The 17,527-nt window shown below is 43.6% G+C and overlaps 1 protein-coding gene across 10 annotated transcripts in view; it reads right to left on the reverse strand.

Annotated features, from left to right (window-relative positions):
• Window positions 1-17,527, reverse strand: part of LOC102162336 (uncharacterized) — a 91,338-nt gene that overhangs the window by 25,495 nt on the left and 48,316 nt on the right. For 8 of the 10 annotated variants that reach the window (XM_084980874.1, XM_084980879.1, XM_084980876.1 and 5 more), the window contains exons 7-8: window positions 15,234-15,354; window positions 9,492-9,575 (exon numbers count right to left, since the gene is read on the reverse strand). Coding sequence is in view for 2 of the 10 variants with exons in the window: in XM_084980883.1 (XP_084837009.1) it covers window positions 9,492-9,603 (112 nt within the window). In the remaining 8 variants the exon portion in view is untranslated. Of the gene's footprint in view, window positions 1-9,491; window positions 9,714-15,233; window positions 15,355-17,527 lie in introns of those variants that run through there. The other 2 variants (XM_084980883.1, XM_084980873.1) reach the window with 1 other exon arrangement.

Here is a 17,527-nt window from a genome sequence, read left to right on the forward strand (position 1 = left end):
TATTGCTGTGGCAACCAGTCAAGGCCTGGAACTTTCAGAGGGAAGGCAACTCTGCCCCCTCTGGGCCCACCTGCTCTGTCTAGACTAATGTGTCTTTCTACGGACAGGGATGGCAGTGCAGGGTCAACATGTTGTCTCAAAAAATGCATCCCAGAACCACACAGTGTTACTCTCTGCTTGAGAACACAAGACAGGTGAGAGAAAAAGACCCACATTCCAAATAGACCAGATACAGACAATAATTAAAGAGTGAGGAAGAACCAAACAGGAGAAGGCCTTTCCATGGGAAGGGGGCTTTATGGCTCAGGGAGAATGTCTCCTGTCACGTTCCCTGATCTGCACATCATGCCACTTTAGAGGAAGAGGGTTCAAAACAGGGGCTCGAACCCCTATCTTCCAGTGGACAGCACTGAAACTTAGAGCATCTTCTCAAGAGTCGCGCCAATCATGTGTGAGCAGATCTGGGACAAGAGTGCAGTTGGTTCCCTCAGGTCACACATCCCCCTGAACCACTGAAGCCTGCTTGGCGCTGAGATCATGCCCTGGACTCTTGCTTGAATCCAGAACTCCACTTTCTCTCTCTCTCTCTCTGTTGAATCCTGCTGCCCCCAAGATGTCCTGGGGTGATCCTGGAGAACATATCAGAGCCAGGAGAGCAGTCCAATTCTTTACCCAACATTTTGCCTCTATCTTCTGACCCACAACCCAAAATACAAACATTCATCCAAAAAGAGCTCCTCTGGAGGACTAGACAAACCCCAACTCGGCCCATCCTCCCCCAATCTTCCCTTGGCAGCCCTTCACAGTGACCAGCTGACCACCTCATGTGAACAGCGGTCTGCTTGGATCCCCAATTTGACTCAGGGATCAAAACACCTTCAAGTTCACATGACGGCTCTAGCAAGAATCAGCTTTCCTGCGGCAGACCACACCTGGATGATCAAGTCCTGTGGACTCACTGGGGAGGTGGCCATCCGGATGAGTGCCTGCTGGGGGGCGGGGTTAGGAAAGGAAATCTGTGACTCTCCAGGTCTCACTGACGTTGCATCAGAGCACCAGTCTGAGCAACCTTGACGAAGGTCTGGCTGACAATGGGCCAGAGTGCAAGTCTTCTGTCACCCAAACCCAGTCTATACTCTGGACACTCCTCATCCTTCTCTAGACCTGAGAGTGGCAGGGACAGTGCTCCTCCTAGAGAGACCCCCTCCAGACCTCAGCTTGAAGACCCCACCCTGGGTCTCTCTGAGGATCACCAGAGAGACCTTCCTTCCTTTCCTTACCCAATGTTCACCCCACTAACCTGCTGGCACTGGCCCTTGTCACCACACTACCAGCTAGCACCCAAAGAGCCAGTGGGCTAGTCCTCATCAACCCGGGGAAATCCAACCTGAAAAATCCCCGTTTCTTGCTCCATCGAAATTCCTCTGCCTTTGGACTGCTAGCATGTGCATTAAGACATCGACATGTACACTGAGAAGAGTGGCGCTGTAACGTCCCTCTTTTGAATGTCTACTGCAGGGCTGACAGCGAGGGCCTCGTGCTTCGAAAAAGGCAGAGGGGCATGTTTGCCGTCTCTGTGCTCTGGGAGAACGTGTTTCAAACTGCCACGAGACACGAGTCTTTTCTCACATTTAGGAAAATACTTGAGGCAGTTGGCTCACTCGGAGCATTAAGATATACCTTAGTCATACAGCAAGCCTGTATAACAGACCTATGGCTTGAGAGACTGATGAGACTGGTGGCAATGGAGATAAAGATGGAGATAATATGTTTAGTCAAAATGAACCACCCATCTGAGGAAACAGCCTTTAGAACAGTAGCAACATACCTCCGCAACAACAGCTAAGGTTGCCCATCGTCTGACACTTGAGCAGTGAAGGGGAGAGCCTCCCAGCTGTGGCCAACACACACGTCTCTTCTCACAGACTGGCAGTTGAACCACAAGGCTCCGTGGGCAGCATTCCATTGCCGTGGAAACTGGTCAGAGGCCTGGAACTTTCAGAGGGAAGGCAACTCTGCCCCCTCTGGGTCCACCTGCTCTATATAGCCTAGTGGCCGTTTCCCTGGACAGGGTCAACATTTTATTTCAAAAACTGCATCCTACAATCAAACAGTATTACTCTCTGTTTTGAAAAGACATTACTGGAGAGAAAAAGACCTCCCCAAATATAATGGGTCTTCAACGTTTAGGGGAATTGCAAAATCCTACCATGGTGAGATTTAAAAGGGCTCCCATTTTTTGATGGAAATACCATTTCCACTCATTTCTGGTAGTTGAGGCACCAGACATTTTTACACTCCATAGGTAACATTTGTCCAGAAGAAAAGGAGTAGTTATAGAAATTAAATTGTAAAATGCCACACACTAAGCATATGTTCATCAAGTTGCAAAAGTCTTCACTCAATGACCGTGTGTAGAATTTTTCTCTGGATGCAACAATCTGTACACTTCATTATCTTTCCACTGGTTCTTCATTAACAGTGTCCCTGTCATTGTATACGTACAAAACTTACTATGCCTTGAACAGTTAGGAAACAAGGACTCACCCTACTTTCAACAGTGGGTTGCCTTAAAACACATATCTCATAATTTTCTAAGCAACAAACTTTAGCTAACTCAAAGTTCTAGGATGAAATGTATTCTTCTCAAAATTCAACCCCTCATCACACCAGTGCCTGGGACAGTGTCATGAAATCTGGCTCGAGAGCAAACTGAGCACCAGCCCACATGGAACATGAGACAATTCCTGGAGAAAACTGAGAGCACTGCAATATTTCAAGCCAAGCAGGGAGGGTGTAAGGTATGGGAGGCTGTGAGAGACAACTCTGCCATGGCTGATTCTCCCCAAGTATCTAAAATTGAGAGACCAAATGCATCGCTCTTCTGATAGGACAACAAGGGAGATGGGAGTCCTCTTTTCCTCCCTGTATCTATGAGTCTGTTACTCTTTGGTGTGTTTGATCATTGGTTTTGGGTATTAGACTGCACAAATCAGGGACATCACATAGTATCCTGATTTGTCTGACTGTGGCCTTCAGCATAATACTTTCTAGGCTCACCCAAGGTGCAGCAAATGGCAAGAGGCCACTCTCTTTTCTGGCCGAATACCACTGCACTGCATATGGACACCACATCTTCTTGACTCATCCCTCAGTGGACACAGGCTGCTGCCATGACCTGGCTGGTCTACACATTATCACTCGCTGTTGTGAAAAGAAGTTATGTGAGAGAAAAAGTCTAAGGGACACTTCAGTGGACAGAGCTGCTCCTATCTTTTCAAATTAGGATGTTCGTTTTCATCAGAAGCCCTAGCAATGGATTTGCTGAATCTTATGAGAGTTTTGGTTCCGTTTTTTTTGGATGAAATTCCACAATTAAGATACACTACTGAGGTTCTCATCAAACAATACATCCTACCTCATTTTACCTCATGTGGTAGTTCATGGCGGTATTCCTTTTCTTTTCTTTACTACTGGATTCTATACAGGTAGAAAAAGTCTCAGGGAACATGTTTTTAAACATGACCCTTAGGCATACTTTGCTGTAAGTAGGAATGAATTCTTCAAAGGGACACATATTTAACTTAAATTTATTTAAAAAGCAAACTTCAGGAGTTCCCGTCATGGCTCAGTGGTTAACAAATCCGACTAGGAACCATGAGGTTGTGGGTATGGTCCCTGGCCTTGCTCAGTGGGTTAATGATCTGGCGTTGTCATGAGCTGTGGTGTAGGTTGCAGATGTGCCTCGGATCCCGTGCTGCTGTGGCTCTGGCGTAGGCCAGGGGCTACAGCTCTGATGAGACCCCTAGCCTGTGAACCTCCATATGCTGTGGGAGTGGCCCAAAGAAATAGCATAAAGACAAAAAAAGAAATCCTATTTTTCACCTTCATATTCAGTCCCACAGAGGAAAACATGAACACACAGCCCCCTGACTCTCTGAGAAAAGGAAGCTGACCTGCTCAGCACTGGAGCTCATTCGCGGGTGCATCTCCATGGCTAGGAGGGAAATGGGCTCTGAGAAACAGCCTCCCCTTCCTGCTGACTGAGAGGAACCCCATTCCCACACTTCTGCTTGGCAAGGGCTGGTGTGTGTATAAGTATGGCAGTTGTGGACATGCTGCTCAGCTGTGGCTGTAGCAACACTGTCTGAAGCAAGGGAAAGGGAAGAAAGCAACCCAGAGAGGCTGCAAAGCCTTCCTGAGGACCAGGGCCCTAGATCGCCCCCCTTAGTCCACATGGGAGAAAAGCCAGCTCTGGAACAATGGAGGAACTATGTTCGAAATTAAACATCAGGACACAAGGGCTTTCAAGCAGAGAGAACATGAAAAAATCAGGGCTTCGCACCCACCGCAGCTAGGCACCTTGTGTCCCAGACCGGTGCTTCCCCACTTCCCAGCAAAGAGAATCACAGCTGGGCCCCCACCACAACAGGTGTGTTCACACAGACCACAGAGGAGACACTCCTTGAGTGCCTGGCTCTTGTGGCCAAGTGGGATGGCGCCTCTGGGCCCTACAGGACAGCTCCCAAGTATATCCTCTCCTTCAAGACTGGGAGAGATGGCAAATGGACCTAATGCATGGAAACACACACAGAAAATTAGGCAAAATGAAACACAGGGATATCTTTCTAAAAAAAAAAACAAAACAAACACAAGGCAAAATCACAGAATAAGAACAAAATGAAGTGGAAATAAGCCATCGACCTGAGAAAGAGTCAGAAGTCATGGACATAAAGATGCTTACTGAACTCAGAAGAAGGAATGAACACAAAGAGATCTTCAATGAAGAGACAGGAAGCAGAGGAAAGAACCAAAGAGAAGTTATTAATGAACTGAAAAACACACTCGAGGGCTTTGACAGCAGACTGGATGAAGGAGAATTAATCAGAGACCTGCCTGACAAAACAATGGAACTCAATCAGATAGAGAGGCAAAATGAAAAAAGAATTTTTAAAAAATTAGGCTACTTTAAAGGACCTATGGGATACCATCAAGCAGAATAACATTTGCATTACAGGGGTGGTTCCAGAAGAAGAGAAAGAGAACAGAACAGAAAAATTAATGGAAGAAATAATGCCTAAAATCTTCCATCATCTGGGAAGGGAAACAGAACTTGCTTGGCTGTGGTGTAGGCCTGCAGCTCTAGCTCTGATTAGACCCCTAACCTGGGAACCTCTGTATGATGTGGGTGCATTCCTAAAACTAAAACCGAAAAACAAAAAGGGTAAAAACCATATGATTATTTCCATAGATGCAAAGAAACCCATGAGATAAACTTCTACATCCACTTATGTTAAAGTCTCAACAAAGCAAGTATAAAGGGAATGGACCTCAACTTAATAAAGGCCATCAACTGCAAACCTACAGCTAACATTCCACTCAACTGTGACAAGCTGAACGCTTTTTCTCCTCTAAGATGATGAACAAGAGAAGGATGCCCACTCTTGCCCCTTTTATTCCACATAGGATTTGAAGTCCTACTAACAATTAGACAAGAAAAAGAAATAAAAGGAATCTGAATCATAAATGAAAAAAGTAAAAGTGTCCTTTTTGCCGATTACATGATACTATAATAGAAAATCCTACATACTCTAGCAAAAAACTGTTTGAATGAATACATTCAGTTATGTTTCAGTTTACATAATCAACGTACATATCAGTGGCATTTCTATACAATAATAACAAAACATCAAAAAGAGAAACAGGCGTTTCTGTCATGGTTCAATGGTTAAAAAACACAACAGTACCCATGAGGACACAGGTTCAATCCCTGGCCTTGCTCAGTGGGTGAAGGATCCTGTGTTGCCTTGAGCTGTGGTGTAGTTGCAGATGCAGCTCAGACCCCATGTGGCTGTGGTGTAGGCTGGTAGCTACAGCTCTGATTCAACCCCTAACCTGGAAACTTGTACATGCTGCAAGTGCAGCCCTAAAAACAAACAAAACAAAACAAAACCCCAAGAAGAGAAACAGACACGGAGTTCCTGTTGTGGCTCAGTGGTTAACGCATCTGACTAGGGACCATGCTGTTGTGGGTTCGATCCCTAGCCTCGCTCAGTGGGTTGAGGATCCTGAATTGCTGTGGCTCTGGTGTAGGCCCACAGCTACAGCTCTGATTAGACCCCTAGCCTGGGAACCTCCACAGAACAGATAAAAAGACAAAAAAAAAAAAAAAAAAGAAAGAAAGAAATAGACAAGATGGCAGAGTAGGAGGACTCAAGCTCCCCTCCTCTCATGAAAACACCAAAATTACAACTATGTGCTGAATGACCATCAACAAAATAGACTGGAAACTACCAAGAACAAGATATCCTACACCCAAAGGCAATAAGGAGCCACACTGAGACAGCAGGAGGTGCTCATTCATGGTAGAAGTAATCCCATACCCCCTGCATGGGCAGCCCACAAACTGGAAAAGAACTCTATTTCAGAGGCTTTCCCACAGGAGACTTCTGAACCCCACAGCAGGTGCCTAAGCCAGGGAGTCTGGCACGGGAAGGAGGAGCCCCTGGGACACATGACATTGAAGGCCAGTGAGGCTTGTGTGCAAGAGCTCCACAGGACTGGGGGAGACAGAAACTCCACTCCTGGAGGGTGCACACAGGCTTTCATGTGCACTGGGTCCCAGGGCTAAGCAGGCACTCAAGAAGAATCTGGGTCAGAATGACCTGGCCAATCATGGAGGGTCTCTTGGGAAAGGAGGGGGTGACTGGGAAACACTGTAGGGCAGGACAGTCTAGGCAGAGGTCCCAGGAATAGTTGTTGGCATGAGCTCCCCTGGAGGTGGCCCTTTTGGAACAATCTGGTCCCACAAGTTAGGGCTGAGAAGCCCCAGGCCAAACAACAAACAGGCTGGGAACACAGACCCACTGATCAACAAACAGGTACCTAAAGTGCTCCACATCACACCCACAGACAAAGGTCCACCCCCTAGAGGGACAAGGCTCAGCTCCACCTACCAGTGGGCAGGCACCTGTCCCTCCCATCAGGAAAGCTGGCCATAAACGCCTCTATTTTACCTACAAGAAGGCAGACACTAGAAGCAAGACAGGCTACACACCTCTAACCTACAAAAAGGAGATCATGCAAAAAGCATACAAAATGAGAAGGCAGAGAAATATGAACCAGATGAAGGAACAAGACAACCCCCACACCCACCTCCATGCAAAATGACTTTAGAATAATGATTGTGAAGAGGATCCAAGAGCTCAGACAAAAACTGGAGGCAAAGATCAACACATTACAAGAAAGACTAAACAAAGACATAGAAGATTTAAAACAGAAACAAACCAAAAAATCGTATTTATGATTGCATCAAAAATAAAGTACCTAGGAGTTCCCGTCAAGGCCCAGTGGTTAAGGAATCTGACTAGGAACCATGAGGTTGCAGGTTTGGTCCCTGCCCTTGCTCAGTGGGTTAACGATCTGGCGTTGCCATGAGCTGTGGTGTAGATTGCAGCCGCGGCTCAAATCCCGCATTGCTGTGGCTCTGGCATAGGCCGGTGGCTACAGTTCCGATTCGACCCCTAGCCTGGGAACCTCCATATGCCGTGGGAGCCGCCCAAAGAGATAGCAAAAAAATAATAATAATAATAATAAAATAAAATAAATAAATAAATAGATAAAAATAAATAAAATGAAAGTAAAAGAAAAAACTAAAGTACCTAGAGATAAATTTAACCAGGCAAGGTAAAGACTTGTACACTCTAAACTATATGCTGTTGAGGAAAGAAATTAAAGGCACAAATTAATGGAAAGATATTTCATGTTTATGAGTGAATTCACATCATTCAAATGTCCAGATTACCAAAAGCAACAGAGACTCAATGCACTCTCCACCAAAATCCCAACTGCACATTGCACAGACCTAGGAGAAACCCTTCTAAAATTTGTATGGAACCACAATAGATCCCCATCAGCTACAACCATCTTGAGAAAGAGCAGCAAAGCTGGAAGGATTACATTTCCTGATTTCAAACTACACTACAAAGCTATAGATAGCAAAACAGATCAGGACTGGCACAAAAACAAAACAGACAGACCAGTGAAACAACACTGACAGCCCAGAAGGAAAACCAACACAGACACAGACAAGTCATTTCCAACAAAGGACCACAGAGCATACAATGGACAAGGGACAGTTTCTTCAATCAATGGTGCTGGAAGAACTGCACAGGCACATGCAAGGAATGGAACGAGACCCCTACCTTACAACACATCCCCAAATTAAAATGGACTAAAGACTCAAATGGAAGAAATGAAACCATACAATGTCTAGGAGAAAACATAGGTGGTAAGCACATGGACATCTGTCTGCTTACACTTGGCTCTGACCTCAAAGGCAAGCGATAGAAAGGGAAAATTAAACCAGCGGAATGGAGTTCCCATTGTGGCGCAGTGGTTAACGGATCTGACTAGGAACCATGAGGTCGTGGGTTTGATCCCTGGCCTTGCTCAGTGGGTTAAGGATCTGGCGTTGCTGTGAGCTGTGGTGTAGGTCGCAGACACGGCTCAGATCTGGCATTGCTGTGGCTGTGGTGTGGGCCAGCGGCTAGAGCTCCGATTCAACCCCTAGCCTGGGAACTTCCATATGCCCCAAGAGCGGCCCAAGAACGTGGCAAAAATACAAAAAATCTGCTATTGTTACTACGGTGCCATGGGGCGCTGCTGGTTCCGTCCCTTACCTGGGAACTTCTGTGTGCCTTGGGTGTGGCACAAAACAAACAAAAAACAAACAAACAAAAAACTGGGGCAGAGGATCTGAATAGACATTTTCCAAAGAAAACAGAAAATGGCCAACAGGCTTATGACAAGAGGTTAAACCACACTAATGGAACTACAAACCAAAACCACAATAATGTTTCAACCTCATCCCTTAGAGAATGGTTATTATAAACACACACACACACAAGCAATAAATGTTGGAGAGCATGTGGAGAAAAAGGAACATTACTGGTGCAGCCACAGTGGAAAACAGCATGAGATTGCTCAAAAAATTAAAATCAGAACTACAGTGTGACCCAGCAATTCCACTTCTGGCAATTTATCGAAAACACTCGCTTGACGATCATACGCACCTCTATTTCATCACAACAGAGTTACAATCACCAGGACAAGAAAACAACCCAAGCATCTACAGAAGGATGAGCCAAGAAAGATGTGGTATATATCCATCTGCATTTCAGGGAAACATGGAATACTTTTGAGTAGGTCTCAAATATTGCATGAGGCATCCGTATACTTAAAATATATCTGTTGTTTATCTGAAATGCCAATGTAACTGGGCCTATCTTGTTCTTATCTGTTAAACCTGGGGACAGTCCAATGAACGTGAATGAGAATGGTCAGGGCAGAGATCATCACAGGGTGTCTGGGCTGCTGTGAGGAAAGACTTCAGAGAGCTGGGAAGACAACTGAGTCTTAAGCTGAGAACTCTGTGGGCTCTTCCACTCCTTGCAGAAATTCACAACACACCATCATTACTTGTGACTTACCTTTTGGATGGATCCATGTTTTGTCTGCAGAATAGATCCTAGGTTGCTTGAAGACAGGAACGAGGTGTGTGTTCCCCACTCCACCTAGGACCAACAGGCACACCAAAGGCATGTTAGTAAATCACCGCAGGAACTGAGTCAAAGGGTTTTATCTTCCCAAAGAGTAAAACCATTCTGTTTGGGAAATCACTGTTAACGGCTATTTTCTTTCTTTCAACAATGCAGCCAAGAATCCAGTCTGGAGTTTTTGCAGGCAAATTAGTAATACAGACATGCATTGTCTGTGGTGCAGTAAGTGTCCATGGTAGTGATGTCATGGGCACATTTCAGGTTTTTGAAAGTTGGATGTAGGAGATGGGATTAAGATGGCGGAAGAGGACTGGAGCTCAACTTCTCTCCTAAAAACAACAAAAGTCACGACTAAAGGCTGAGCAATCTTCACCCAAATGGACCAGAAACCTTCAAAAAGACATCCTACTCCGGAAGAGAAAGAGGAGGCCACATCAAGAGGTAGGAGGGATGATTTTGTGATACAAACAACCCCATACCTCCCAGGTGGGAAGCCCCCCAGACTGGAAACTAACTGGTTCACAGAGACCTACAGGAGTGAGAGTTCTGAGCCCCACATCAAATCCTCACATGCAGGGATCTGGCACTGGGAGAAAGAGCCCCAGAGCATCTGGCATTGAAGGCCAGTGGGGCATGTGTGCAGGAACTCCACGGGACTGGGGGAAAAGGAGACCCCACTCTTAAAAGGCGCACACAGACTTTCACGTGCACCGAGTCCCAGGGCAAAGCAAAGTCTCCATAGGAATCTGGTCAAAACTGAATGCAGTTCTTGGAGAACATCCTGGGAAAACAGGGGTGAATGTGGCTTGTTGCGAGGGAGGGACATTGGGAACAAAGCTCTCAGGAATATTCAGCAGCATGCCTTTCTCTGGAGGGTGGCCATTTTGGCAAAATCTGGCCCCACCAGTCAGTGCTGAGAAGCCCCAGGGCAAACAGCAATCCAGGTAGGATCACAGCCCCATCCCTCAGTAAACAAGCTGCCTAAAGAACCCTCAGGCACACAGACACCTCTAATCCCATCCAGAGACAAAGCCCCACCCACTAGAGGGAGGAGAATCAGAATCAGCCCCACGAACCGGTGGGCAGGCATCAGCCCTTCCCATCAGGAAGCCTACAGCAAGGCTCCATACCAACCTCAGCCACAAGGGGGGCAGACACCAGAAGGAACAGAGGCTACAATTCTATTCCCTGTCAAAAGGTCACTGCACCAAAAACCTATAAAAATGAAAAGACAGAGAACTATAACTCTGATGAGGGAGAAAGGAAAACCCCCAGAATATCAGCTAAGTGATGAGGAGAGTCTCAGCCTCTAGGAAAAAACTTTAGACTGTTGATGCTGAAGATGATGCAAGACATTGGAAATAAACTGGAGGCAAAGATGGGTAGTTAACAGGAAACACTGAGCAAAGAGATACAAGATATAAAACTCAAACAAGAAGAGATGCAAAATACAACAACTGAAATAAAAAATTCACGAGGAGCAGCTAACAGCAGGATACAGGAGGCAGAAGAATGAATAAACGAGGTGGAGGACAGATTAGTAGAAATTATGGGGGAGAGAGGACAAGATGGCAGAGGAGTAGGGGGACACGCTCACCCTTTCCCACAAACACAACAAAAAAAGCACATCTACAGAATAAATGACTTGCACAGAACAGCAACCAATCGCTGGCAGAGGAACCTAAACTCCAGTAACGGCAAGAAGTTCGTGACATTACTGGGCAGATCGGGAGAAAAGAGGAGAGTGAGAGAAGGTGAATCCGAGCGGGATGGGCGCTCCCGAAAGGGAACTGAGGAGGAGAAAGGGATCCCGCACGCTGGAAAGTCACCTCCACGGGGGGAAGATCAAACAAACCAGAGAAATCTCCAGATGCAGAGAAGAGAATAGCAGTAAGTCAGAGTACGGAAAAGCCGATCAAGAACCGAACGGACCATCTGAACTATGGGCACAGTCACCAAAAATTGAGACGCCTGGGTGGGGGCTGGGCACCAAGACCTCGGCTCCAGAGGTTAGTCCCAGGGCTGGGGGGGCAGGGCGGAGCGGAAACTGCTTGGAAGTCTAGAAACTTTTTGACCGGGCAGAGACTGCCTGGGAGACTAGAAAACAAAACTGTGGCAGAGGGAGGGAGCAATACTCTAGGGGCGGGGAAGTGGAAAGCTGCATCAGAGGGAACCTGGGAGAAGAGCCTGGTCTGCGCCCGTGCTGGGGAGGGGAGAAAAGAAGGGGTGGGTCCCCATAGAATACCCCCCACACCACAGCAAGCTTACAGGCCCACTAGCTAGCAGAAAGCTGCGCTTCCCAGTGCTTCCCCCCCACCCCCACCACCCCCTATGCTCTCGCTGGACCTGGGGCTACCTGCCATCCAGGAGGGCTGGCCTCAACAATTGCCTGAAGCCTACCACCACAGGGGCTGTCCCTGCACAGGCCTGCTTGCCCTTTGGAGGGGCTACACTTCCGCAGAGCAGCACCAATCACCACCAGCCCCCGAGAAAAGGCCTGCAGCCCAGAAAAGCTAGAACAAGCCTAGCCAGGCTGTGAATAAGTCTGCCTAATTCTCAGATGGTTTTTCTGAGTCGGGCTGCCCTGGGGAGGAGCCTCTTGGATTTCCAGCGGCCCTGCTACCCGCCCAAGGCCCCAGGGGGTGCCAAGCTCTAGAGGATCAGCTGCATACCATCACCAGCCCTCAGAAAATATTCCACGGCAGTGACAAGGCAAACACTGCCCGGCCACTGAGGGTACAACTCCACCAGGAAAAAGAAAACAACAAGCAAGATGAAGAAGCTGAGAAACCACCCCCAGTCAAACCAACAGGAGAACTCACCTCAAACAGTCAACAATGAAACAGATCTCTGCAGACTGACAGACCTGGAGTTCAAAAGAGAAATAGGGAAAATACTGAAGGAATTAAGAGAAGATATGAACAGTAACGCAGATACCCTCAGAAAGGAACTAGAAAATATAAGGAGGAGCCAAGAGAAACTAGAACATTCATTTGCAGAGACGCAAACTGAACTAACGGCAGTAAAAACCAGAATGAATAATGCAGAAGAACAAATCAGTGATATGGAAGATAGAATAATGGAAATCACTCAATCCGGTCAACAGACAGAAAACCGAATCAAAAAACTGGAAAGCAATATAAGAGACCTATGGGATAATAGAAAGCTGGCCAATCTACGCATAATAGGAATTCCAGAAGGAGTAGAAAAAGATAAGGGGATGGAAAATATATTTGAAGAAATTATCGATGGAAACTTCCCAAATCTAAAGGATACTGGGTCCAAGATACAAGAAGCACAGAGGGCCCCAAACAAACTGAACCCAAACAGACCCACACCAACACACATCATAATAAAGATGGCAAAAGTTAGTGATAAAGAGAGGATCCTAAAGGCAGCAAGAGAAAAACAGAATGTTACCCACAAGGGAACCCCCATAAGAATATCAGCTGATATCTCTACAGAAACACTACAGGCCAGGAGGGAATGGCAAGAGATATTTAAAGTGCTAAAAGGAAAAAATATGCAATCTAGAATACTCTATCCAGCAAGAATATCATTTAAAATAGAAGGGGAAATAAAAATTTTTCCCAACAAACGAAAACTTAAAGAATACAGCAACACAAAACCCAGGTTAAAGGAAATTTTGAAAGAGCTTCTCTAAACCAAAAAGAAAGGAAGGAAAGGGAAGAAAAAAGAAGAGAAAAAAAAAAAGAAGAAGAGAAAGAACTAGGACTGAGGAAAACGCAATCAGAGAGCAGTCACTCAAATAAGGCAGCATACAGATTATATAAGAAAAAAGAAAGCTTTATAGTTCTATGCCAAACTTCACAAAGAAAATATGTGTCATTGTGCGGCACATATTATATGGTAACAGTACTCACGTACCTTTCTGTAAATTTGGGAGAAGTAAGCTATGGAAATGTAGTTGTGTCATTTGTGAACAATGAAATTATAATTAAAAAATACATTCCTATTTTCCATCCAAAGTTTATTTATATTTCATTGGCTAATTCTAAACTTGGCGTGTAAGCTGTTCCAGGGTGAAACAGAAAAACGTAATGAAAGATGAGCCCAAGTCTCACAAAAATAGAAGAGTTTTACTTGATAACATTCCAAAAGATATAAATTCTAATTTGGTTTAGTATTGCAACCACTGTCCAAATCAAATAGTAGTAGTCCAAGACCTCTATGAAGTGCATTTATTAAAAATTGAATGTTAGTGTATTATTACTCTGAAGTTGTGACAACCCATTATCCTTGGAAGTCACTGAAACATGCATCAAAGATACAAACAGGCTTCTTAGAAGAAGGAGTTAAGGCATTTTTGGCTGAACACTCAGCACAGAAGATATTTCCACATTGTCTGCAGTGATGCTGTAAACAACAACAAAAAAATAAACATTTTCAAGCATAACAACTATATCAAAATTATGAGACTACAAGAATAGGCCAACTGCACTTTGAAAGTATACTATTTCAAGGTTTATTTAATAACAAATCTCAATGCTGATTTAATCCTTTGATTAATTTGAATGCTTACTAGTTATATACTACACTAAAAATTTCAATATGAGATTGATCTTAGAATTTTCAAAAAACCATGCGAGGCATTTTTAAAGTGTTAATAAAACAGTCCTATCAGGGGAAAAACTATTTCTACTTGCCAAATATTTCAGGCATCATTTCTACAATCAGAATATAAATTTGAAACATCACATGATGGTATTATTTAAAATGATTTTTTTAATCTCTGCTTTTTCTTCCTTTAAAATAACTCAATGATGATAAAATGTATGAGTTTAATAATGATGCTGTGGTTCAGAAAATGATTATTCTAGAAAGTGAATCAGTAGGAAGGCAACAAATGAATTTAAAGTTAAAATATATGCTAATCAGAAACTAGACTGCATAAATTTAATTGTTCTACGTAGTTATAAGTTAAAGTTAATAAATGGCAAAACTTTTAAAGTCTATCAAATGCAGGACAATTCTGATGGTTAAAACAGTCAACTGTGGAATAAAATCCCATCTCACTGTGACTGAAAAGCCTTTCCCACAGGTGCTTCAGCTCTGTACTTCATTGTCGTTAGCCCACTTTCTATTCAGTGTTTGTGTAGGTCTGATCTATTTTAAAAAGTTTCAGCACATTATAATATTCCACACTTTTAAGAATGATTGGTGCCCAAGTTTTCAAATGGATAACATTTTGAAAATCAGAAATAATTTGGTCATCTTCCATTATCAAAAAGTGCTACAATCTTAAGTCTGAATGACAATAAAGCAAAGCAAATTTTATCTCTCAAAAGCACTGGAAATTTCTAACCTTTGGTAATTTCCCATTTATTCTAACCCTAGGGAGCAATCCTTCCTTGAGACTCCAAGCATATATATTCAGATCACTTCTTTAACACACAGCAACTCATTCATGCCTTTGTGTTCTTGACTTCTCCTAATACTGACAATTCATGAATGACATGTCTCTATAATCCTTGGAATCCCTGAAGTCTTTAAATCTTGTATTTAATTACCCATAACACCTACAATATTATTACACAGACAGCAGCCATTTAAAAGTATGTATATATGAGATTTTTTAATGTTCAAAATATGCTTTTTACTAAGAGGTAAATTCTAGACTAAAAAACTGCTGCACATCACCAGGCGACTTACCTGAAGGGACTGATTCTCTTTGCCCAGCTCCTGCACTGCTGCAGTTTTATTATCCAGCTTTCTTTGCAACTCTAGTACTTTGGTTTGAAGCTTTTCTATTTTACCTTCTCCTTTAAGACACCTAGAACAAATCACAAAAACATTAAAAAAATAATTAAAGACCCCCCAACACAGATAATGAACTACTTTAGCAGTCTGAAGCATAATACATGAATTTCAACCATCTGTTGTAATGAGTAGTTTCTAAATGGCTACTTAAATACCTGTTGGAGCACTATTCTCAAGACTTCAGTTTTTTTCAATGTGCAATATGTAAGTCTTTATCACTTAGAATGGAAATAAATTATTTTTATTAGACATCAGTCACCTTTCTGGTAGTGCCCTTCTTTCATCATGATTATTCTGAACTGTTGCTTCCAATACCATGATTTTTCCCTGTAAGTCATCCATCTGCTTTTTTTTTTTTTTTTTTTTCTTTTCTAGAGCCACACCTCGCAGCATATGGAGGGCCAAAGCCACAGCAACGGGGGATCCTAGCTGCATTTGCGGCCTACACCACAGCTCATGGCAACGCCGGATGCTTAACCCACTGAGCAAGGCCAGGGATCGAACCCACAACCTCATGGTTCCTAGTCAGATTCGTTAACCACTGAGCCACGACGGGAACTCCCCCATCTGCTTCTTGAGCTCACTGACTCACTGCTGACTGGACTGCCACTCCTTCTTTACAGTGCCCAGGTTTTCATTTAATGCAGCTATCTGCATGGTATGTTTAGCCTAGTTTTCCTCATGCTTCTGCACTGCTACTTCTTTTTCTTTTCTTTCAGAATGCTGAGAATAGGAAAAACGGTGAGTAAAAAAAATCTATTACAAAAATAAAGTAAAAAAAATAAATTTGTCGAATTTAAAATACCAGCTGCATAACTACTACTACTTCTTTGGGAAAGAAGACACTAGTAGAATGGATTCCACAAATATCTGTGTATTTTGAACTGGCTTAAAGGCCACAATGCTGAAATGATGTTCAGCAGGTTTCTTATAAAATCAAGCTGAAGTAAATCAATTTAAGATTTTCCTTTTTTCCACTACAGCAGAAGAATAACCATAATCAGGGATAGCAAGGTGCCCTGGAGATAAAGCTCGACTTTTCTTATGTCTTAAATTACACATGCATCCCTTGGTCTCCATCAACATGCCAAAAACACAATACTTCAAATCACTGTGTGAACCTGAAATTGCAATTCAATGAAAACATTCCACAGTCAAGTTATCTGGGGCTATTTGGACCTCATTCACTAGAGGAAAGCCAGATGCTTCCCATTTGGCACACGCAAGTTAGGGAGGGGAAAGTAGACTTTTGGTCACACAATTGGTCATCACAATTCCCAACTGAAATCTCCACTTCCCCTTATCAGCATTCACTGTGACCAAAAAAATGAGTTCAATATAACTAACGTTCATGCCATCTACCGCAGACTACATAGTTAGAGGTTAGTTTGTTTTACTGGCACTAAAAGGTTTTTTTTTTTTTTTTTAATTATGTTCTACTGAACTTTCACTTACATAAGCCAAAAATTATATTTCCTATCACATGTCAGCTATTTAAGTCAATCACATCAGTCTTAAATTGAACAGTAAAGTGTCAGTTGAGCACTTGAATTATAACTTTTAAGTAGAAAAATCCTCTCTCACTGAATTAATTTACAAAATCAATTACAAAACCTCCCATTGTACTGTACAGCAAAGGGAACTATATCTAATCTTGGGATAGAACATGATGGATGATACTACAGGAAGAGGAATGTGTATATATGGATGACTGGGTCACTTTGCTGTACAGCAGCAATTGGCACATGATTATGAATGAACTGTACCTTAAAAAAAAAATAAAAAAACACACCTCCCACCATTAACTTACTGACCAGTTTAGCTCCCTTCTCCATAAATTCTTTCCTCAGTTCAACTTCTTCCTTTTTCATCTGCTTTTTTTCCCACTGTACAGCAAGGGGATCAAGTTATCCTTACATGTATACATTACAATTACATTTTTCCCCACCCTTTCTTCTGTGGCAACATGAGTATCTAGACAAAGTTCTCAATGCTATTCAGCAGGATCTCCTTGTAAATCTGTTCTAAGTTGTGTCTGATAAGCCCAAGCTCCCGATCCCTTCCACTCCGTCCCCCTCCCATCAGGCAGCCACAAGTCCCTTCTCCAAGTCCATGATTTTCTTTTCTGAGGAGATGTTCATTTGTGCTGGATATTAGATTCCAGTTATAAGTGATGTCATATGGTA

Source organism: Sus scrofa, chromosome 10 (assembly GCF_054392235.1).
Source record: "Sus scrofa isolate SSC_HxYL_T2T_F1_AM1 chromosome 10, Sscrofa_HxYL_maternal_Yorkshire_Landrace_v2.0, whole genome shotgun sequence".
Classification (NCBI taxonomy): Eukaryota; Metazoa; Chordata; class Mammalia; order Artiodactyla; family Suidae; genus Sus; species Sus scrofa.